We start from the raw sequence: 22,224 nt of genomic DNA on the forward strand, positions 1-22,224 counted from the left end.
CAAACCCATCCGATAGCTAGATAGCGGCAACGGGGCCAGCCAAACCGACGCGGCGGGCAAAGGGGACGAGAGCGACGCCCCAACCACACCGCCTGCCCAGATCCCATTTCTTCTTCGTCATCATAACATAACGCCAGGCCACACCACACGGCCATCGCTCGCTCACTCACTGCACCCACCCGTCCTTCATTGTAGTACTCCGCACTCTCTGCTCTCGCTCGCCCAACAGCGCCGGCCGCGGCCATTGCCGTTCGTGGTCTCCGGCGGCGGCGTCTTCGTGCGGCAAGATGTTCGGGCGGGACCCATGGGGCGGGACGCTGGAGATCTCGAACGCGGACTCGGCGACGGACGACGACCGGAGCAGGGACCTGGACAGGGGCGCGCTGATGCGGCACCAGCTGGACGAGACGCAGCAGAGCTGGCTGCTGGCCGGCCCCGGCGACCAGGCCGGGAAGAAGAAGAAGAAGTACGTCGACATCGGCTGCATGGTCATCGACCGCAAGATCTTCCTGTGGACCGTCGGCACCATCCTTGGCGTCGGCCTCTTCATCGGCTTCGTCATGATGATCGTCAAGCTCGTCCCGCACAAGAAGCCCCCGCCGCCGCCGCCCGACCAGTACACCCAGGCGCTGCACAAGGCGCTCATGTTCTTCAACGCGCAGCGATGTAAGGAAGCAATTCGTTTTTCGTCTCTTCTCTTCAATTCGCTGAATTTCTCCTCATGGTCGGCGAATGCTCCCTATCCCTCTCTTTATCTATCTGCACTCGCCGGAGTTCAGTCAGATCCGGTTTTTGCATAGGAGCCGGCATGCAAACAAACTAGTATCATGCTAGTTATAGCTCTTTGTCCTCCTCTCGCTTTCTTGCCCACTTGCATTATTTCTGCCAGCGCATCATGTCTTTCTACATTTAGCATGGCTTGGATCATATGGAGATCTGACTATTTCGCCGGATTTTACTACTTATCCGGATGGCAATCCACGTGACTAAAATTTAACAATTGACTCCATACATCTGAAAAAATAGTACTGCTCCTAAATTGACAGGAGCAACTAAATTGATAGGACTACCATAAAAAAAGACACTATCGATTGAATTCATAGGAGCAACTAAATTGATCAGGAAAAGAGAGCACCGACAAATAAAAATTGTGTGCAACTTCTGACGATGTATTATATGGTCTGGAACATCAGCTGGTCCGCTGCCCAAGCACAACGGCGTCAGCTGGAGGGGCAACTCCGGCATGAAGGACGGCCTCTCTGATAGCACCGCCCGGAAAAGCTTGGTCGGAGGCTTCTACGATGCAGGGGACGCCATCAAGTTCAACTTCCCCATGGCCTGGTCCATGACCATGCTCAGCTGGACTGTGATCGAGTACAAGGCCAAGTACGAGGCCATCGGCGAGCTCGACCATGTCAAGGAGGTGATCAAGTGGGGAACAGACTACATCCTCAAGACATTCAACTCATCCGCCGATACCATCGATCGGATCGTCGCCCAGGTTCGTAGAGGCTGATCATCTCTCAGTGCGCTAATTTGTTCTGTCCCAATTAAGAAACTGGGCACCGGGTCTATTCAATTGAGTAAACTTCCAGTGTTCTTTCGATAACAAAATCTGCAGGCTCCATTTGCAGCAGTCAGCAAATCATTGATGTCATGTGAACATCTTGTTGCAGGTGGGTGTAGGTGACACCTCTAAAGGTCCCATGCCTAATGACCACTACTGCTGGATGAGACCAGAGGATATCGATTACAAAAGGCCTGTCATTGAGTGCCACTCTTGCTCGGATCTTGCTGCTGAAATGGCTGCTGCCCTTGCTTCTGCCTCCATAGTGTTCAAGGACAACAAGAAATACTCTGACAAACTCGTCCACGGTGCGAAGGCGCTGTACAAGTTTGGCAGACTGCAGCGGGGACGATACAGCCCCAATGGCTCTGATCAGTCACTGTTCTACAATTCCACCAGCTACTGGGATGAGTTTGTGTGGGGTGGTGCTTGGATGTACTTTGCCACGGGGAACACATCATACCTCACAATCGCCACAGCTCCAGGAATGGCAAAGCATGCTGGAGCGTTTTGGCTTGGTAGTCCAAACTATGGAGTATTTACCTGGGATGACAAACTTCCAGGATCTCAGGTTAGCATACTTCATACCGGCGCTTAGTTAACTGCATGTGTTGGAAATACTTGCACTTGACAAATAAGACAGCCTGATCTTAGTAAGGAAAAAAAAAGGCATGACTTGGAAGGAATCAGAATATTAAGATTGCATAGAAAAGGATGATCAATGATATATTGCAGCATTCTGATGAATAATGATCCAGCATTAACATATTTTCTACATTTTCCAGGTTCTTCTCAGCAGACTGCGGCTCTTCCTAAGTCCAGGATACCCTTACGAAGAAATATTAAGGACATTCCACAACCAAACTGACAATGTTATGTGCTCATATTTACCTCAATTCGAGTCTTTCAACTTCACTAAAGGTAGTGATGTCACTCTATGTTTTTCTCTTTCTTTCCAACTCCACTTCCACATAGGAAAACTAAGCAATGGTATATTTTGCAGGAGGATTAATACAGCTCAACCATGGAAGGCCTCAGCCACTTCAGTATGTTGTCAATGCAGCCTTCCTTGCCTCTTTGTATGCTGATTACCTGGACACTGCAGATACACCAGGGTGGTATTGTGGACCTCATTTCTTTAAGACGGATGTGCTCCGCAAGTTTGCAAAGTCGCAGGTAAGGTTTTATTCTCAATTATCTGAACAAATGCAGTAATGTTACATTAGCAGGAATCGATAACCTGACACTCAAAACCCTTCAATATACAGATTGATTACATCCTTGGCAATAATCCACAAAAAATGAGCTATGTCGTGGGTTTTGGAAAGAAGTACCCCAAGCGTGTTCATCACAGAGGGGCATCAATCCCCCATAACGGTGTCAAGTACGGATGCAAAGGAGGTTTCAAATGGAGGGAGTCTAAGAAGGCAAACCCAAATATCCTTGTTGGAGCAATGGTCGCTGGTCCTGACAGGCATGATGGCTTCAAAGATATCCGCACAAACTACAATTACACAGAGCCAACTCTTGCAGCAAATGCTGGCTTGATTGCAGCACTGATTTCTCTAGCGGACATCGATACTGGCAGAACTGCAATTGATAAGAACACCATCTTCTCAGCAGTTCCCCCAATGTTCCCAACTCCCCCACCACCACCATCAGCCTGGAAACCGTGAAGAATCAGATCTCCGAACATTTCATAAGCATCAAAAGGAGGGAGCAACAGATGGTTGTTTGGTACACAGCAAAGACCACAGACAGAAAGCAGACAACATAAGCTTACAGAGTTTCTATTTCCGTGTCAGTATGACAGATCAGTATAAAATCATCTGTCGACCATACACTGGAAGTTGTGTGCAATTTGTGAAACTAATTTTGGGGGTCCTTTGTTGTTATTCATATTCCGAGCTCATGTGTGAAGTTCTTTTTTGTAGAAAAGGTACCTTTGTAAGTCATTTTGTTTTATAGGAGTGACGTTTTTGTCACAGTAAAGGATGTGTGACCTTCATACAGCTTGTTTTCATCTCATTTTACATACATTTACAAGCTGGCAGCATGTTCACCAAATTCTCAGATATTATATAGCAATGGCAAAGGCATAATGCGAAGAAGAAAAATGAGTTATGACAGCCTAATTTGTTTATGCATTGAGCGAGACAGAAGCATACAGCCTACAGTGCCCACCAAAATATTGATAATCCAAGTGACTTCTGACATAGTTGTATTACAGGTTAATCCTAATGATCCATCACCAACAAACACTAGTATTAATGTAATTATGAACACAAGACATAAGTCTTCACTGATCGTTAACTAGCAAACATGTGATGTGTAGGCCCGAGGAGGCAAACAAACTCATCATGATTAATGTAATGACATCTTATAGACAAAGCAACAAAGATGGAAGTGGAACAGGGAAGTTGCACTTGCAATATCAGGAGGCATTATGACCTTTTAGATAACAGGAAATACAAATTTCAAATTTACGACGTTGTAATTTCTTAATATGGTCATGCTGCAAACTACATGAACGTAAAAATGTACAGGAATACAGATCCTAACCACTTGTAAGCAAAAGACATGCCAGGTTTGTAGCATAGCAATTGTTCCCGAGTTAACTGTGAGGAGAATCCCAGATAGTATTAGTTATTTTATGCATAAATCCCCTTCATTTTGTCTCAAAGGATCATTTGACTGGTGGCATTTTGGGCTTTATTCTCACCACCATCCAGTGTTTTTTCACTGGTACCATAATGTACTCTCAGGGGCAAGGCTCTTTCAATTTCAGCAAAGCCTCCTTCCCAGGGGACTCTGGGTCAGTCTGCAGCAGCTTACATTATTGGCACGGCCCTTAGACAACTCAATCAAAGCCATTTTGCTTGCAGGACCAACCTCTCTCATAGTTTAAGTTTGCATAAGCTCAAAGCTGGTCCTAGATTATCTTGTCACTGGCTCAAAGTTGGTCCTAAATTATCTTGTCACTGGTCGCATTACAGGCTTCAACCGCATGACATGTTCAAATCTTTCCTTGATGCCATCATCGATGGATTGACACAGCTGTGCCGGCAAGGACTCCTCACCAGCCTCCTCAATTGCATTCTTCACAAGCTTGTAAGTGTGTTCCCTCGGCAGATGCCCAGTTTCTGCCATCTCAATCAGGAACCGCCTTGCATCCCCAACCCTCCCGCTCTCGTATAGTGAGTGGATAAGAGGCGTATATGTGCTTGATGTTGCCACCCCGTGCCCCCTCGCCACCATCTCCCTCATCCACTCAACAGCCTTGTCAACCTCATTCACCACACTATAATACCTCACAAACGAATTATATGTCACCCGGTTTGGTGCGCACCCCTTCTTCAACATTTCATCAAACACCTCGTGTGCACGCTCCACCCGGTACGTCTTGCACAAGCCATTGATCAAACAGTTGTAGGTCACAACGTCTGGCTCCAGCCCTTTCTCCCCCATTCTCCGGAATAGCCTCCCGGCCTCGTAGATCCTTCTCCTAGTGGCTTTCCGGCACCCCGTCCCCACCCCGATCCGACAGTACCAGGAGATGAGAACCGTGTACGTGTAGGAGTCAGGCTTGCAGCGGGCGCCCGGGCGCTCCATCTGGTCGAGCAGGAACCTGGCCTCCTTGAACCGGCCGTTACGGCACAGCGCAGCGATCAATGTGTTGTAGCACTGCGCGTCCGGGGAGCACCGGAGCTGGCGCGCGCGGTGGAAGGCGGCGAGCGCTTCGCGCGGGAGGCCCTCCTCGCCTAGCGCGCGGATGACATCGGTGAGCGCGGCGGTGGAGACAAGCGGGGCGTGCTCGTGGAGGAGGCCGAAGAGCGCCGGGAGCGCGCGGGCGCGGGCGAGCGAGAGCGCGGCGGCGCGGAGCGGGGCCTCAGTGAGCGGGACCGGGTGCGGGTTGGCCTCTGAGTGAGACCAGTTTAGGAAGGCGAGCGTGAGCGCAGCGGAGACGCGGCGGTGGTAAGAGGAGGACGGGGAGGGGAAGGGCCGCTGCGGGCAGAGGCGGCCGGCGGAGCGCGGGAGGATCAGGCGCGGGATGGCGGCGAGCGCGGCGGCAATGGAGGACGGGGAGAAGCCGCGGAAGGTGGGGGACGGGCGGAGCGCCTCGTCGAAGCGGCGGCGCTGGAGGAGGGCGACAAGGAGCTGCGGCACGAGGCGGGACGGCGACGGGGAAGGGGTAGAGGAGGAGGACATTGGTTTGGGGCTTTGGACTTCGGCAGGGCTTCGGCCGGGAAGGTCGCAAAATATCAACTGTCCGGACCCAGACCTGAATGAATCCTTACCCGAGCGCGAATTTAACAGGTAGAGGTTCTTTTCTCGTCGGGCCAAGCCTACGTCGGCCCATGGGCCGTCGACAAGACAAGCCCGGTTCTTTGATGAGCTAATCCTGTTCTTTTCTTAAAAAACCGTAAACATATGCTTTGAGATTCTTAGAATCTTAGTAAAGTACGTAGTACTCAACGTGCCAACTCGCGACTACGTACCACAATTGTACTAGCTGTGCAATTTACATCACTACTCAGTTATTACATATTTACAGCACACACCAAATCATGCTCTCCTGATTAAGTAAACTTGCCCGTTGGCCATCGCCTTCACGCTTTAACCGAGAGACAACAAACGCTCGCTACGTGCCATTTAATTGTCGCCACCCCGGCATTTGTATACTCCCGATTCGCTTTACTGGCGGTCTTGCCGAAGTCCTCCTCCCATACAAAACAACGCCAAGCGCGGTGAGTCCGAAGAAGCTCCCTTGGAGGCATTAGAAACTTCACAAACCACAACGCCTAACGACGACGTGCTAATACCACTTGTGCTCTTTGTAAGCTTCGATCTCTCCTCGATTTCTTCTATACACGTCGTTACCAATTCCCTCTTCTTCCTTTTTATATAATCTTTTGCGTCTCGGAATCGAAATCCCGTATTATATATACGGCAGCGGAAAAGTGCAAAACCCCTCATGCAAAGTACAGAAGAAGAAGTGCATCAAGATACGGTGGTCCGGCTTGTGTGCTAGCTCTCGTGCGAGCGTAGCTTAGCTTAGCTTAGAGGTCCGGGGGCATCAGATCGAGCGATGGGGGGCACCACGACGATGGCAACGTCGCCGTTCCCGACGGTGGACAAGTGCTCGTCCGTGGACCGGAGCGGCGACACGGTGGTAGCCGACCTGGACGGCACGCTGCTGTGCGGGCGGAGCTCGTTCCCGTACTTCGCGCACATGGCGTTCGAGACGGGCGGCGTGCTCCGGCTCCTGCTCCTCCTCCTGCTCTCCCCAGTGGCCGGGCTCCTCTACTACCTGGTGTCGGAATCCGCGGGCATCCAGGTGCTCATCTTCGCGTCCACGGCGGGCGCCAAGGTGGCGGACGTGGAGGCCGTGGCGCGCGCCGTGCTGCCCAAGTTCTACTGCTCCGACCTGCACCCGGAGTCGTGGCGCGTGTTCTCGGCGTGCGGGCGCCGGTGCGTGCTCACGGCCAACCCGAGGATCATGGTGGAGGCGTTCCTCAAGGACTACATCGGCGCCGACGTCGTCCTCGGCACGGAGCTCGTGGTGTGGCGCGGGAGGGCCACGGGGCTCGTGCGTTCCCCCGGCGTGCTGGTGGGCGAGAACAAGGCGGACGCGCTCCGGAACGCGTTCGGCGAGACAAAGCCGGATGTCGGGCTGGGCGACCGGAAGACGGACTACCCGTTCATGCGGCTGTGCAAGGAAGGGTACGTGGTGCCGCCGCCGACGCCAAAGCTGAAGCCCGTGCCGCGGGAGGACCTGCCCAAGCCCGTCATCTTCCACGACGGCCGGATCGTGCAGAAGCCGTCCCCCGCGCTCGCGCTGCTCACGTTGCTCTGGATCCCCATCGGCTTCGTGCTCGCCTGCCTCCGCATCGCCGCCGGCGCGCTCCTGCCCATGCGCGTGGTCTACCACGCCTTCAGCGCCCTCGGCGTCCGCGTCACCGTCAAGGGCAACCCGCCCCCTCCAGCCAGCCGCGAGACCGGCCAGACCGGCGTGCTCTTCATCTGCTCCCACCGCACGCTCCTCGACCCCATCTTCCTCTCCACCGCCCTCGGCCGCCCCATCACCGCCGTCACCTACTCGGTACGCACATATACATAACAAAATACTACTCTCTCCGATTCATAATAAGTGTCTTGAATATCGATAATTCGAGTGAAGTCTAATAGACTGATCACATGCATAACAGGTGTCGCGGCTGTCGGAGATCATGTCGCCGATCCGGACGGTGAGGCTGACGCGGGACCGGGCGGCGGACGCGGCGATGATCAAGCGGCTGCTACAGGAAGGGGACCTGGTGATCTGCCCGGAAGGGACGACGTGCAGGGAGCCGTTCCTGCTGCGGTTCTCGGCGCTGTTCGCGGAGCTGACGGACGAGATCGTGCCGGTGGCGATGGAGAACCAGATGAGCATGTTCCACGGCACCACGGCCCGGGGGTGGAAGGGGCTGGACCCGTTCTACTTCTTCATGAACCCGAGCCCCGGGTACGTGGTCACGTTCCTCAACAAGCTGCCGCACGAGCTCACCTGCAAGGGCGGCAAGACCAGCCACGAGGTGGCCAACTACATCCAGAGGCTCATCGCCTCCACGCTCTCCTACGAGTGCACCAGCTTCACCAGGAAGGACAAGTACAAGGCGCTCGCCGGCAACGACGGCTCCGTCGTCTCCAAGCCCAACATCGACAAGAAGAAATTCATGGGCTCATAATAAAACGTGATTATCGAGACCGAATGAAGGCTTGAAACAGGGCAGTCGATGGCATGGGAGTCCGTTCCCCCCTGCCTTCGTTGTTGATCTGACGCGTTCTTCTGTTGTGTATTTCTCTGGGTGTGTATTTTGTGAGTTGATCATATAACCATGTGTCAGGATTTAAAAGTACCGCAACAGGTCTTTTTTTTCACTTAGGATAAGAATGTGCACCGCCGCACACTTACACGTGCGCAAGCAGGCCTCCTTTTTTTTGGCAAGGGTTTTTTTTACAAGATTTTTTTTAGAATTACTTTATTCAAACACAAGAACCATTACAGGTACAATGCTTTGGATTATAAACTACAGTATAGAAAAAACTACGAGGTGATTTTATAATTAAGAATTACAATGAAATCTCTTAAAAACATCTTCTCCGTGATATCATATTTTGCAACATGAAATTCTACTGAGGCTTCAACATAGAAACCACAATCGGATTGTAGCAGCAACATCGTTACTGGTATCCTTGCACGAACTTGACTATCTTTAAAAGTTTTGAAAAACCCCTTGAGTCGGTCATCCAAAAAGATGAAAAGTCATGAGCGTTGAACATAATTGGGCCGGAGATGATCCCCTAAACGTGCAGGTCGTCGAACCGCAAGCTCTTCATCAGAACGCCAGAGAAGTGTTCCAAAATTACAAAATATAAAATCAACAAAAACACCATGACACACTAACAAAAACTCAGATATGTACAAACGGATCTGCGACTACACAAACACAAGATCCATAAGATCAGGTGCATTAAACCCATGGGCATTAAAAATTTCTGACTCCGCAGCAACGTACGTTGAGGCACCACCATAGCAGAGGAAGCACCAGAGCACCTTTATTCGCGACGGCATAACAACCTCCGCCATTTCGTTGCCGATCGGAACCAAACGATTGGAATAAGCAAACACTTCTGGATACTCTTAGGAGGAACCGAGATTCCCCCACCTCGCAGCGCCAAGACGGTGGCCGGAGGCGAGGAGAACGCTAGATCTTCAAGACGGATAGGGCATAGCTCTCGTACACGATTGGTAAGGGTCTGTCCTCTTTTTTTTGAGAGAGAGGAGGTAAGGGTCTGTCCTCTGTGTAGCTCTTTGTTTGTGTGGCTTTTAATTGGACTGAGCCCATGTTATATTTGGCCCAAAACTTTAGCCCCATGTTATAGTTGGCCCAATATCTCGGCCCAATGTAAACACATCTATAACAAATTACATGTTTTTTTGACACGAACAAATTGCATGTTTATTGCTAACAAGACTGAACTTTATTAGTACAACGGAACAGACAGCTATTATTCATCATGAATATAAATTAAACACAGTATTTGATTGAAATGATTCTGGATAGCTAATGCTGGCCGTAGTTCACCTCAAATTATTCATGTATAAATAGACGCATAATAATTAAGCAACAGAGAACGGCAGGATGATGCACGCCCGCATGACATGATCGATGGACTCGATCGGTCGAGCGCCCTGGCCTAGCCGATCTTGGGGACCTTCACGACCTTGTTGGAGGAATCCACGAAGACGCGGACGCGCTTGTTGTTGAAGTCGCCGGTCACCGAGTTACCGGGAGGCACTATAAACACCTGCACGTCCGGACGGTCCCTCAGGATCGTCTGCTTTGCCGCCTCAGCCGGCGCCCCCAAGACCTCCGGCCACGACGATTTGGCGTCACCCATTTCTTGCGAAATCCAAGCAAGACCTGACGAAAATCTGCAGCAAGAAATAGCAACGAGAACAGTTTCTTAGTGGAGATGAAAAATATTACATGTACACAATCTAAAAAGACATAACATGTATAAGACATGCTTGTGCTGTACTGTGCAAGTGTAATAATAACCTGTATATGAAGCTGGAATCTGTGGTTTGGTTCGCAAGCTGCTTGGCTTCTCGGCTGAATGGAGATGGTATTTATAGTACGTGGTTGGGGTTAGATGGGAACATGCATGGATCAGGCATCTTTGACATTGCAGTCCTTTCAACACGCATGTGGGCTAAGCTGTCGCCACCTTCCCCAAAACGGCTTTGACATTTTGTGCTTTGTTCTCTTGCCTGCTCGCTCCGGGTTCCCGTTGATGTGGCCATGTGGCTGTGGAGGGACGAACGTGGCAGGCCATCTAGGACCAAGTCCCTGCTCGCGTGTATGCACGACTGTTCAACGGATCGAGTTCGGCGCCGCTAATAACGGAAGACTAGATGCTTGGGCGCGCCTCTTTGCCCGTAGAAATTTTTTAATGAGACGTTTCATGTACTTGCATTGAGCATAGACGAGCTGCAAATCATATTCTCCATAGCACTCAAAATGCCTACAAAATATATACTCTGTTGCCTCCCTTAGACTTGAAAAAAGCACAAAGAATCAATGATCTGATACACCAAGACACCAGAAATGAGATCGTGCATATACGGTAGTTTTTTCTTTCGAACCAGAGGCCGAAGTACTCAATCCATTAATTAAGATGAAGAGAATTGTCCAGTTAATTGAACGGAAAACCGGGCGAAAACCGTAACAAACGTCCATGGCGCCATCAAAAAGATCGCACACAGAACATCCTGGCCGACCTGGCCACCCACACTCACTCCACGCGCTACTGAAAGAAAGCTGACGTCGAGATTGCACGCAGAAGTCATCGTCATCACACAAACACTCCTCCTGAGATGGCGACTCCGACTCCCTCCACCAGCGCCCACGAACAGGCCCCAACTCCAGTCGTCCAAGCTCGTGTCGGCCCATGCCAAACAATCGACCAACATGCTAGCGACCAAGAGACGCGATTCTGATGGTGAGCTTCAAAGGGGCAATATGCAAGGCTTGCGTCGACAGAACACCCGCCGACCGGAGAACCCATCACCAAGTCATCGTCATCACACATCACTCCTTTGAGTTGGCGACTCCGACTTCCCAACGACGAACCAAAAACCGACAGTGGAGAGTTGCCGAACACGCCGGATAGGACCGACTACCAAGACCATCGCCGCAGCTGCAAAAGACGCCAACGAACCTCGCGCAGCCCCACAACCACTGGTCCCACGGCCGTTGCAAACTCCAAAAGCGACCCCACCAAGGAGGAAATCGACGCAGAGAGCGCCGCCATCGCCGATCCATGCCACTGAATCTGAGGTTTCCCCCGGAGCTCGGCCAACATGGGGAGGAACAGAAAAGGCCATTGTAACGATGCCTCCAAGAAGGTGAATGACGCCCCCGAGCGTTGCCATCATCGGCCCCGACCAAGGTCGGAGCACGGCTTTCGCCGAGACCTGTTCCACCCACTCCACACACCAGCGGCCAACCCGACCTGCAACACGGCTACGCATGCCCACGAAGGAGTGGCGCCACATGCCATAGCCACAGAGGTCGCCCAACCTGCAGATGCCGAACCTCCTCGAAAAGCAGTCAGCAACGCAAGCTGTGAAGACAGATCTAGCAAAGTACACGACCCGCCGTCTGCCGCCACGCCGAAAGCAAGGCCGACCAGCCACACATCACCGCCACCGCCGGCAGCAGTTCCATCCGGGTTAGATCCGGCCGGATCCAGCCCAACCGACGAGCACAGCCGCCGGATCTGCGCCACCGAAGCACCTCCAAGCCGTCGGAGAGCACGCACCGGCCGAAGCGCCCGTAAGGGCCACCGCGACCACCGCTGCTCCGCAGGCCGCCGTGCCTCCAGCCGCGGACCGCCGCGCGCTCGCGCCTCCCCGCGCCCCGCTGCCGCTCGCCATCGCACCGCCACCCGCCGTCGCCGCCCGACTGTGGCCATCGCGAGCACCCCGCCGCCACCGCCTGCCATACGGGCTTTGCCCGACCGCATCATCCGGCGACGGCGAGGGAGAGGGGAGCTCGAGGAGGGTGGGGGGCGGCGGCGGCTAGGGTTCCGCCCGAGCAGCCCCTGGCAGCGACGCGAGCGTGGGGAAAAAGCACTCCATATACATTAGTGAGCAACCAGTAAATATTATCACATTCATGTTGAACGAATCGTCAAGCAACGTGCCCCAGCAGTGAACAATGACTTCATTGAAACAAAGCATTTGAGGTAATTGCACCGGACACCCAAGAACGTGTCCAGAAGGTGCAGATTAGTCCCACAACTTGTAACATGTGGTACTGCAGTCTTAATACTTGACGAGCAAACTGCTCCGGAGCCGCCATGTGGCACTGATTAAGCGCTAATCAATCGATTTTAGTTTTTGCACAAAACCCTTGCGCGCGGTTTGGTGGAATACACGGACTGGCTACAAAACATGGGCCAAGCCTATGTGATGACGGAACCGAAACAGTCTGTTTGCCTGAAATCGTAGTCTCTTCTCCTCGTCTCCCCAATACCTGTTCGTCTACCCCAGAGATTTTAGGTTGTGTGGATTGGTTCTTCATCGATGGCGGAACAGCTGCTGCTCTGCAACTCTGTTTCGAGAGCTCTGCCTCGACGGAGTTATGCCTGCTGTGTAGCGTGGGTACTTGAACATCAAATTGTGTAGCGATGGTAGATTAGCTATTGGGCAATGAAAAATATGGCCTTATAAAGCCCGTACTATATTAGTTGTTTGGTCAATAGTAAAAAAGGCTGTATTACTCTAGGTTGCTATACTCGCGGTTAATTCTACCAGTAAAAAGCACGTAGTATAATAGCTAACAAATTTCTTTTTTTGTTTCGGCAGTACTAGATAGATAGAGAGACAAGATAGGTGGCAAATTGGTTCTTCATCGATTGAAAAGTATTGATCCAAAACAATGTGTCAATTTGGTTTTTGATCAATTGGAAATCATCTGATAATATTGATCATAACTTGCAAGCAATAATTATATCTTGTTTTTTATAATTGATCTATTGCTAGTATTGTATTGATCATAATTTGCAAGCAATATTTATGCCTTTTTTATGTCGATGATGAAATAAATAATATATCTACACCAAATAAAACACTTTCTTTGTTTTTAAATACTTGTCGTGGTATTTAAAAACCACAACAATTATTTAGGAACGGAAGGAGTACAAATGATCACGTTACCTCAAACACCCTAGGTGCGTCTGCCACGCGCCCGCATGCTGGCCCGATGGGTGCAGTCCCGACGAAGCCATCGTTCTCAACCGGGACGGAGAGGCCATGCGGGGCCAACGCTGCTAGAGCAGCGCGCCGGGACGGTGCGCGACAAAGCCAGCGAGCGCGATGGCCGACGCGGCAGCGCGAGTCGGTTGCTCCGGGGAAGGCGAAGGGGTGGCCAACTCATTGTGTGGCGCCTCCTCCCTGCAGCCGCGCTGCACGTGCTCTCGCGGTCTCACCTTACGCAGCCTCGGCCGCCTGTACGATTTGCTCTCGCGGGAAAGGCGCGGCCAGACGGTTGCTGGCTTGCTGGGAGAGGGAGGGATCCCGGAGAGCCGGATGTACTGCTTCCCAGGACCTGAGGTCGCTGACACGTAGACCCTCCATATGCGACTCCAATATGTCTGTGGCCCCAGTGCAAAGTTGTTGGTCAAGAAGAGCATAAACTCTGGAGTAGATGCTAATGGTTTGAGAAACTATCTACTCCCATGTACTCAACTCATCCCTTCCAAAAAAAAATATATACTCAACTCATCGTCTAATGGCCAATGCTACTAATTAAATCACTTTTATTAGCTTAGAGCATCTACGATGCAGGGTGCTTAGTGATGTGCTTATAAAAAAGGGTGTGGCTATTCTCCGCTGATTGAATTTTAAGAAAAATGGTTTAAATCTTAGTTGACACACTAGAACCGTTGGATTAAGATCTGTACGTCATCCTCATTTTCTCACCTCTCACACACAACTGTTGGATTAAGATCTAACGGTTCACACATTGACTTATGTCTAACTAAAAATCAGTCAACTTTTCCATAGCAAAACCGTATAAAAAATAAACCTGTTTTTGCTTAAGGACCAGTGTGCCTATCTGTATTGGACATGTGCTTGCTTATGATAAATTGGTTTAATTTTATCGGCACCACCTTAAACACCTTCCATTATACATGCTCTTAGCCTATATACTCACACTTTTTATTTGCAATGAAATTTTTGTGTGGAACCTTCGTCACAATTGCAGCGGTGTTCCTACGGTTCATATAGACAGAGATAATTGGACAATAAGAAACATTGAGCCGAAAAACCATTGGAAGCAGGCTGAGTGAACGAAGATAGAAAATTGGCACGTCAATTTTATCGACAAATTTATGAGTGCTAAAGATGAGGATCTCCCCATATATATACACGAACAGAACATGTAATCGAGTAACTAATACGGAATACTACAAACCAAGGCCACTGGCCACATGTGTGCGAGTCGGAAAAAAAGCCCACATGTGTTCATCGATCGATCTCCGTGCTGATCTTGGCCGAGCGCATGTCGTAGGCATTGAGGTGCGTGACCTTGACGTCCGTCTCGCCGTTGTTGAACACGTAGAGGCGCGCCTTGTCTCCGACGGCCTGCGTCGGGTACACACGGGACAGGATGCTCATCTTGCCGTGGCCTCCGAAGCTCTCCACCATGGAGTGGTCGATCTGCACGCACACAAATCGAACATCAATTGACGACGTCGATCATTGCACAATTATCAAAATAATTAGTGAAGAGACATGTATGTTAAACTTGTATATCTAGGTTGTGGCGACATCGTACCAAGGTTCTGAGAGGAATCTTGCCGCCGGTCTTGGCGAGGTCGACGTCGATGAAGCCGGCAAAAGTGGGCTTGTAGAGGTGGTCGGCGTATGACGACCTGGAAGGGTCGTTGCACATGAGCACGACGTGCTTGCCGTCGTCGTTGAATACCCTGAAGAAGACGGCCGTCCTCTCCTTGAGCTGGTCGGACGCGAGCACCCACAGCCCGAACGGGCCGACGCCGCCCTCCGCGTCCGCGCCCCGCGCCGCGCACACCGTCTGCGCGTCGGCCCCGCGCCACGCCGGGTCGAACGGCTCGGCCTTGTCCAGCCCGCCAACCACCGCGAACGACACCTCCACGTCCGCCTGCGCCGGGATCATGAGCCCCTGGACCTCGAAGTAACTCCCGGCCTCCACGAGCCTGTCGGTGATGTTGACGTGGTTGCCCCGGAGGGACTCGACCTCGGCCACGGGCCACTGCATGAGCTGCTTGCCGTCCGGCGCGAGCCAGAGCTTCCTCGGGATGGCCTGCACGCCGGCCCAGCCCTTCCTGACGTCGTCGGCCGTGGAGTCGGACTCGTTGGCCCAGCCCCACAGCACGCGCCGCGGCTTATTCGCCGTGTCGAGGAACGTCTTGGACGCGTAGAAGTTGCCGTAGTCGTACCGGAGCCCGCGTTCCCCGTCGGCCAGCGCCGCGTCAGGGACGTACGTGTCATTGGCGTGGTCGTAGGAGCCGAACGTGTAGTACTCGAACCGCGTCAGGTCGAGGCTCACCTTGAGCACGTGCTTGGTCTGGGCGCCGTCGCCGACGGGGTAGAAGTCCGGGCACTCCCACATGCCGGTGTCGCCGTGGTGCAGAGGGCCACCCTCTGCGGGCGCCCAGCTCTGGAAGTCCCGGCTGCGGTAGAGCACGGCGAGGCCGCGGTGGTTGTCCTTGGTGCCGACCACGAGGCGCCAGAGCCCGTCGGGGCCCAGCCACGCCGTGGTCGGGTCGCGGAACGCGGTGGCGTTCACCCCGGAGCCAGGGGGGATGACGGGGTTGTAGTCCGGCTTGACCCACTCACGGAGGTAAGGGTCGGAGAGGTCCTTCGGGTACGCGACGTTCTGCACCTGCCGGCCGTCGCCGTCGATGCCGGTGTACATGATGGCGGGCCGGCCGTCGGGGAGCACGGTGGCGGAGCCCGACCAGCAGCCGTTGACGTCGAAGGGCGCCGTCGGGTAGATGGCCGGCTCCAGCATGACCCAGTTCACGAGGTCCGTCGACACGGCGTGCGCCCACACGATGTTGCCCCACACCGCCGCCTTGGGGTTGTACTGGTAGAACAGGTGGTACACGCCCTTGTAGTACATCACGCCATTAGGATCTGCATGCATGGGCACACGTAACGTATATATGCGAGTCAGAGAAATATAATCTGAGGGCGAGATGGATCAGCGACATATGAAATACGTACCGTTGATCCAGTGCATGGGGGGCTGGAAGTGGTAGCCGGTGCGGAGCGCGTCGGCGGCGAGGCCGGCGTCGAGGGACTGCAGGTCGGGGGAGACGTGGTGCGACGCCTCGGCGACGGGCCACGAAGGCGACAGAAGCGCGAGCAGCAGGAAAACCACCCACGTTCTCGCCTGAATAATCGCCATGCCCATCGGAAGCTGTGTGGCGTAATTCGACGTACGTAGTACGTGCTCCTCCTCGCCGGTTCAGCTACGAAAGTAGTGCGTTGGAGGGTGTGGGCGCAAGAACGTGCGTAAATAAGGAGCCGGCGCAACAAGGCACAGAGACCGTGTCGATCTGCGTACGTGCACTTGGTACCGGATTAGGAGTTCGTTCGGACCCGGTCACAGCAAGTGTGTGCGCGCGCGCACCGTATCTGGTCGGTCCTCAAGGATTCTTATCCTCTAGATTCTCGGAGTAGAATCGTGGAGGCGTGTAGTTATATTGAGGCTACACGAAGGAACAATTGTCTGCATAAGTCTTCCTTCAACCTCTGATTATAGTATTTTCTCCGACCGGTATTAATTGTCTCAAATTTTCCCAAATACGGATGTATCTATATGTAAAAAGCATCTAGATTCGTGTAATACTAGCAGAGTGTCCGTGCGTTGCTACGGAATAATTTTTCTCGTGCGGGAGATCCGTTTCGTGTGGGGACTGAGGAGGACAGGAGTTTGCACTCGTGTCGTGCGGGAGATCGAGAGGAGGGGGCTTGCGCTGAGGATGGAAGAAGACGGACGGCTTCAAGACCTGGGGTATTATGTGGCATATTAGACGTAATTTTGGTGACGTGACGTACCGCGACGCCCGTACCATCACCACCAACTCCTCAAGTGGCCGCTGGTTCCTCCTCAAGTGGCTCGGATGCGGGTGGCCTTCTTTTTGCACGGATTGACAACAGCTAAGCGAAACGGGTTTTTTCTCGTGCGGGAGTGGCATATCCCTTGTAATTTTGATGAAAAGATCTACCGTGACGTCCGTACCATCACCGCCAACTCCAATTTAATATATTGGTATAGATTTCGACAACTAATTCCAGCCGGAGGGAGTATAAAATTGTTTTCCTAGAAAAAGTAAGAGCACGATGATTAATTGTATTTGAAAATCTAAATATGCAACTATTTTGAGAAAACTTGCAACGCCTAGATGTACAACTAATTTGAGATGGAGGAATTGAAGTACTATACATATGTTGGGAAATCCTCCTCGGGTTGTGAGGAGATGAACATTTAAGGTTTTTTAGGCAGCCCAAACATGTGCAAGCGTCTACTACTCATTAGGATTATATATGATCTAAGAGTGTTTTGGATTCTGAACATGAGTGGATGAGTATGTCTTACCCACCATCCAGTAGCCACCGAGAGGGTGGACGAAAATCTCAGACTAGCCTCCAAGAGTGAAGAGAAAAGAAGAAAGAAAAAAACAAGAGAGAGGGAAGACAAAGTGGATTGAAGGAAGAAGCTTGCACCAAGCAAATGGATTTCCTCCCCAATGAAGTGAAGTTCAAAATCACCTCTTTGTTTCCTTCAAGCTATGATTTCATCGTGCTTTGGTGAGATTATTCCATTGTTAGATCTTGCGTTCTAAAAAAAATCCTTTTGTATAAGAGTCTCTAGTGTTGTCTAGTGAATAACTTGTGTATCCACCTATGATAATAGTGGAAAAAGATTTTGGTGGTTTCAACACGTGGTTTTTCACTGATTTAGGAGTTTCCACGTAAAAATCCGGTGTTTATGTGTTGATGTTTGCTACTGCGTTTCAAATGCTCACACGTGACCAAAGTGTCTCGGGTAAGTCCTGAGGTTTCACACAAGAGTTAAGGCATGTATTAGACGTAACTTGAGACATATGTTTTCCTTCTGCGACAATCAACGATCTGTGGATTAGTGTTTTGAGTGGTGCTAATTTTATGCATAAACTCTTTTCTACCGGCTCCGCTATCTAGCGGTAGCCTACAACCAGCCATGTGCTGACACGTGACACCTTATACCATATACCAGTAAATATATCATATACCATTGACTGATACTATATAACAAAACCACATACCATTGACCGATACCATATACCAAAACCACATACCATTGACTGATACCACATACCATTGACTGATACCATGTACCATTGACTCATATCATATACCATTGCCTCATATCATATATCAATGAAACATAATAATGAGACGGGCCCGGTCCAATGCCATGCGGCAGGCATGCAGAGCACCGGCACATGGTGGAGCCGTTAAAATCACCGCTTACGAATTTATGCTCTGATTTCGATTTGTTTCAGTTTACCGTAATACTCCACTAATCCCTATCAACATACATGAAAAATACCAAAGAAAATGATTTTGTACCTGATTTCCGGTCCCCAGGTGGGGGATGGAGCCATATCTCAAAAACACTACATGTGTCATGGTAAAAAAACTAGTACACGACAAAACACGATCTCAATGGAGGTTTAAGGTTTTTAGTGTTCTAGTCTGATACCAAAATTCCAACCTAAAGATAATGCAAAAGAATGTGTATGTGTGTGTGAGAGAGAGAAAATTATGATTTGAGGAGGGCATCAGAGAAGCACCTTTTTTCTATAACCAATGGACTTGACTATTTGGCAACCGTTATGTACCTAACTTAGGCGAACGTTTTTCTGGCGAGCAGGAACACATGAAGCGGGCGAGTGCGAGATTGGACGAGCGTACCGATTCACGTGGCGAGCAGGAGCGCTCGAGCGTGCCAGCGCGAGCCGGCCTGGAACCATGTTGTAATAGGCTGCCAAACGCCAGAACGATCTACCCTGTCGGCCCAAACCCAAGGCCCAAAACACACGTTAGCTGGTGCTTCTTGCTACCTCCCACGCAGCACCCCCAGTGTTTCTTCCTCGGTTTCAGGATAGCACACACGGCACATCCCCATGGAAGCTACTTCTTCCGAAAACCAAAAGCTTGCTGAATTTATCCAACTGGACCCAAAAAACAGTTCTAGGCACAATTTTTTTTTACCTCCTGTAAGATCCAAGGGAGAAAAACACCCGCATATCTACCTATCCCTATACCCCTTCTTATGTGAACATAGATTTTGCACAAAATTGTTGAATGTTCAGGTGAGACTCAACAGCATCATATCCATCCTTAGCAACATACAGTGGAGGGGAGAAATCTACATAGCACAAAAGTTACCAACATACAATACATGAACTTACGAACACGTGGAGTGCAGATAGTTACCAACAAAATATACACAAAGTTACAGATCCACAATGCATAAAGTTCAGAGTGCATATATTTAATCCCACATACTGCACATTAGGGTATGATGGTTATTCTATCCCAAACAAATGGGTAACTTTGTCACAACATGATGGTTACTCTTCTAGGCAAGACAATCGGACATGATGCATAAACATCATCATGTTGGTTACTCTAACACAAATGGCTAGGTAACTAGAATAGGGGGTATGGTGGTTACTCTATCCCAAACAAATGGGTATCTTTGCTAGGGCATGATGGTTACTCTACTAACCCATACAATTGGGTAACTATAACAACATCATGTTGGTTACTCTAAACCAGACGGTTTGGTAACCATGTTAATGATATGGTGGTAACTCCAACGCAAACAAATGGATAGCTTTGTTAGTTCATGATGGTTACTCTTCTAAACAAACAGTTGTGTGACTATAATACCATGCTGGTTACTTTAACCCAAACAGTTGGGTAATTGTATAAGTGATCTGGTGGTTACAAATGAGTAACTTTGTTAGAGCATGATGGTCACACACCTAACCCGGACAACAGATAACTCCCCTACAAAGTACAAACCTACATGGCACAAAAAGTAGCAACAAACTAGCCAACACATAGTGCATATAGTTTCCAACCCCACAAAGTGCACAAAAGTTGAATTCAATGAGAGGATGAGAGAATTACCACCCTAAAGGATACAAACCTACATCGTACAGAAGCTATCAAGATAAGCTACCAACATACAAGACATGAACCATATAGTTACCAACCACTGACAATGCACAAAAACTTGCATTCAACTAGAGGGGAGGGAGTTACCACCCCTACAGGGTACCAACCCACATGGCACGAAGTTACCAACCAGTAGTGCAAGGAGTTACCAATCTATAGTGCATAAAGTTACCAGTTCACGACAGTGCGCAAAAAGATTGAAAGTGCTTAGTACATTGGGGTATGATGGTTACTCTATACCAAACAAATGGTAACTTTTTTGGGGCATGATGGTTACTTTACTACCTAGACAGTTCGGTAACTATAGCAACATCATGTTGGTTACTCTAATCCAGATGGCTTGGTAACTGTATTAGATATATGGCGGTAACTCAAAGGCAAACAAATGGATAGCTTCGTTAGGTCATGATGGTTATTACTCTTCTAAACAAAACAATTGGGCGACTATAGAGCATCATGTTGGTTACTTTAACCCAAACAGTTGAGTTACTATATAAGGCATATCGTGGTTACTCTAACCTACGCAAATGGGTAACTTTGTCAGAGCATGATGGTTACTCTCCTAACCCGGACAACGGTTAACTATAACAGCATCATGTTGGTTACTCTAATTCAAAATAGTGGGTAACTACATCAAGGATATGATGGTTACTTTATCCCGACAGTTGGGTAACTTTGTTACGACATGATGGTTACTCTTCTAACCTAGACAATTGGGTAGCTATAACATCACCATATCGGTTAGTCTAACACAAAAACAGTGGGTAGCTACATTGGGGATATGATGGTTACTCTATCCTAGACAGTTGGGTAACTTCTTTAGCACATGTTTACTCTAAATCGAACAATTGGGTAACTACAACATGCAAGATGATAGCTACTCTCACCCAGACAGTTGGGTAACCACACCATCCTCATAGTGGAACTTGCAATTTAGGGATGCTATGTCGGTAAGTGTCATCTAAATTGTTGGATTATCATGCCGTACTAGTAATTCCTTACGGCTATTCAAAAGCACCCATAAGACCATCTACCGGGCTCTTTGTCACAACTAAAAGCAAGACGCAATGGTCAACAAAAAGAAGGACAAGCAAGTAATTAGCAATAAAGCCACCTAAAAATGGCTTCAATAGTACCCTATAGGACATAGAAAATTCACAAAATATAACATGTCTCTGAATCTAGCCAAAACTATTAGAATGTCTCCATGGTAGCATCAATACGAACATGCCAAATCTAGCCATCATATCAACAGAATCTTCACATATCTCTTCTCATAGGGGGTAGAGAAGTCTTGCTAACCTATCAAAATGCAGGAGGTCCTACCACTCCGAGTGGTTCCTTGCGGCAGCGGCGAGCTGCCAACACGGCGATGATGTCGCGCCCCATGCTGCTCCAAGCACTACCCGCTCCAAACCCCAGAGACCGCCCATCCGGTGACGTTGGAGTTCGACAGCGAGCGCAAGCTCTTCTCCCATGGCATCTCCCTGCCGCGTCTCTCACAACCTCGCCAAGCTTCGTATCCACATACACCAGGGTGCCGCAGGAGTAGGCCCGGCTCTTGAGGTCGCGCTCGGGGCGGCCCCGACCTCGCCGGCTCGCTGCTCGTGAGTGAGCGCACAACACCAAAACATGGGCGGGCGCCGGGCCACAGCTGCGCACGCGCCTCCTTGTGCGGCGTACGGCAGTGGCGGATGAGGAGGAGATGAATGTGGCCATGACGGTGCGGAGGTGAGGCGTGTGGAGGAAGAGGAGAAAGAAATCTGGAAGGGATAAGTGAGGGATTTGGGGGCTGCGACGGCGGACTGCAGTGGGA

The 22,224-nt window shown here is 50.4% G+C and overlaps 4 protein-coding genes and 1 long non-coding RNA gene across 5 annotated transcripts; 2 read left to right on the plus strand and 3 right to left on the minus strand.

The window, feature by feature from the left end:
• The first annotated feature begins 90 nt into the window (after window positions 1-90).
• LOC100842910 (endoglucanase 10) lies at window positions 91-3,588 on the plus strand. The gene is made up of 6 exons (XM_003559987.4): window positions 91-666; window positions 1,194-1,501; window positions 1,677-2,138; window positions 2,353-2,488; window positions 2,571-2,743; window positions 2,836-3,588. Exons 1-6 carry the CDS (start codon window positions 288-290, stop codon window positions 3,241-3,243), a joined length of 1,866 nt encoding a protein of 621 aa, XP_003560035.1. The 5' UTR covers window positions 91-287; the 3' UTR covers window positions 3,244-3,588.
• Window positions 3,589-3,970: 382 nt separating this feature from the next.
• On the minus strand, window positions 3,971-5,835 carry LOC100837428 (pentatricopeptide repeat-containing protein At1g77405). The gene has a single exon (XM_003559405.4). The coding sequence runs from the start codon at window positions 5,774-5,776 to the stop codon at window positions 4,538-4,540; it is 1,239 nt and encodes a 412-aa protein (XP_003559453.1). The 5' UTR covers window positions 5,777-5,835; the 3' UTR covers window positions 3,971-4,537.
• Window positions 5,836-6,536: 701 nt separating this feature from the next.
• LOC100823826 (glycerol-3-phosphate 2-O-acyltransferase 6) lies at window positions 6,537-8,974 on the plus strand. The gene is made up of 2 exons (XM_003560004.3): window positions 6,537-7,670; window positions 7,777-8,974. The coding sequence occupies exons 1-2, from the start codon at window positions 6,657-6,659 to the stop codon at window positions 8,293-8,295; spliced, it is 1,533 nt and encodes a 510-aa protein (XP_003560052.3). The 5' UTR covers window positions 6,537-6,656; the 3' UTR covers window positions 8,296-8,974.
• Window positions 8,975-9,543: 569 nt separating this feature from the next.
• LOC100828439 lies at window positions 9,544-10,288 on the minus strand. The gene is made up of 2 exons (XR_001405108.2): window positions 10,174-10,288; window positions 9,544-10,046 (listed from the first exon to the last, which is right to left on the minus strand). It is a non-coding gene; the product is annotated as an uncharacterized LOC100828439 (long non-coding RNA).
• Window positions 10,289-14,450: 4,162 nt separating this feature from the next.
• Window positions 14,451-16,644, minus strand: LOC100837729 (beta-fructofuranosidase, insoluble isoenzyme 3). The gene is made up of 3 exons (XM_003559406.4): window positions 16,395-16,644; window positions 14,962-16,304; window positions 14,451-14,843 (listed from the first exon to the last, which is right to left on the minus strand). Exons 1-3 carry the CDS (start codon window positions 16,582-16,584, stop codon window positions 14,649-14,651), a joined length of 1,728 nt encoding a protein of 575 aa, XP_003559454.3. The 5' UTR covers window positions 16,585-16,644; the 3' UTR covers window positions 14,451-14,648.
• Window positions 16,645-22,224: the final 5,580 nt, after the last annotated feature.

This window comes from Brachypodium distachyon, chromosome 1 (assembly GCF_000005505.3).
Source record: "Brachypodium distachyon strain Bd21 chromosome 1, Brachypodium_distachyon_v3.0, whole genome shotgun sequence".
Lineage (NCBI taxonomy): Eukaryota > Viridiplantae > Streptophyta > Magnoliopsida > Poales > Poaceae > Brachypodium > Brachypodium distachyon.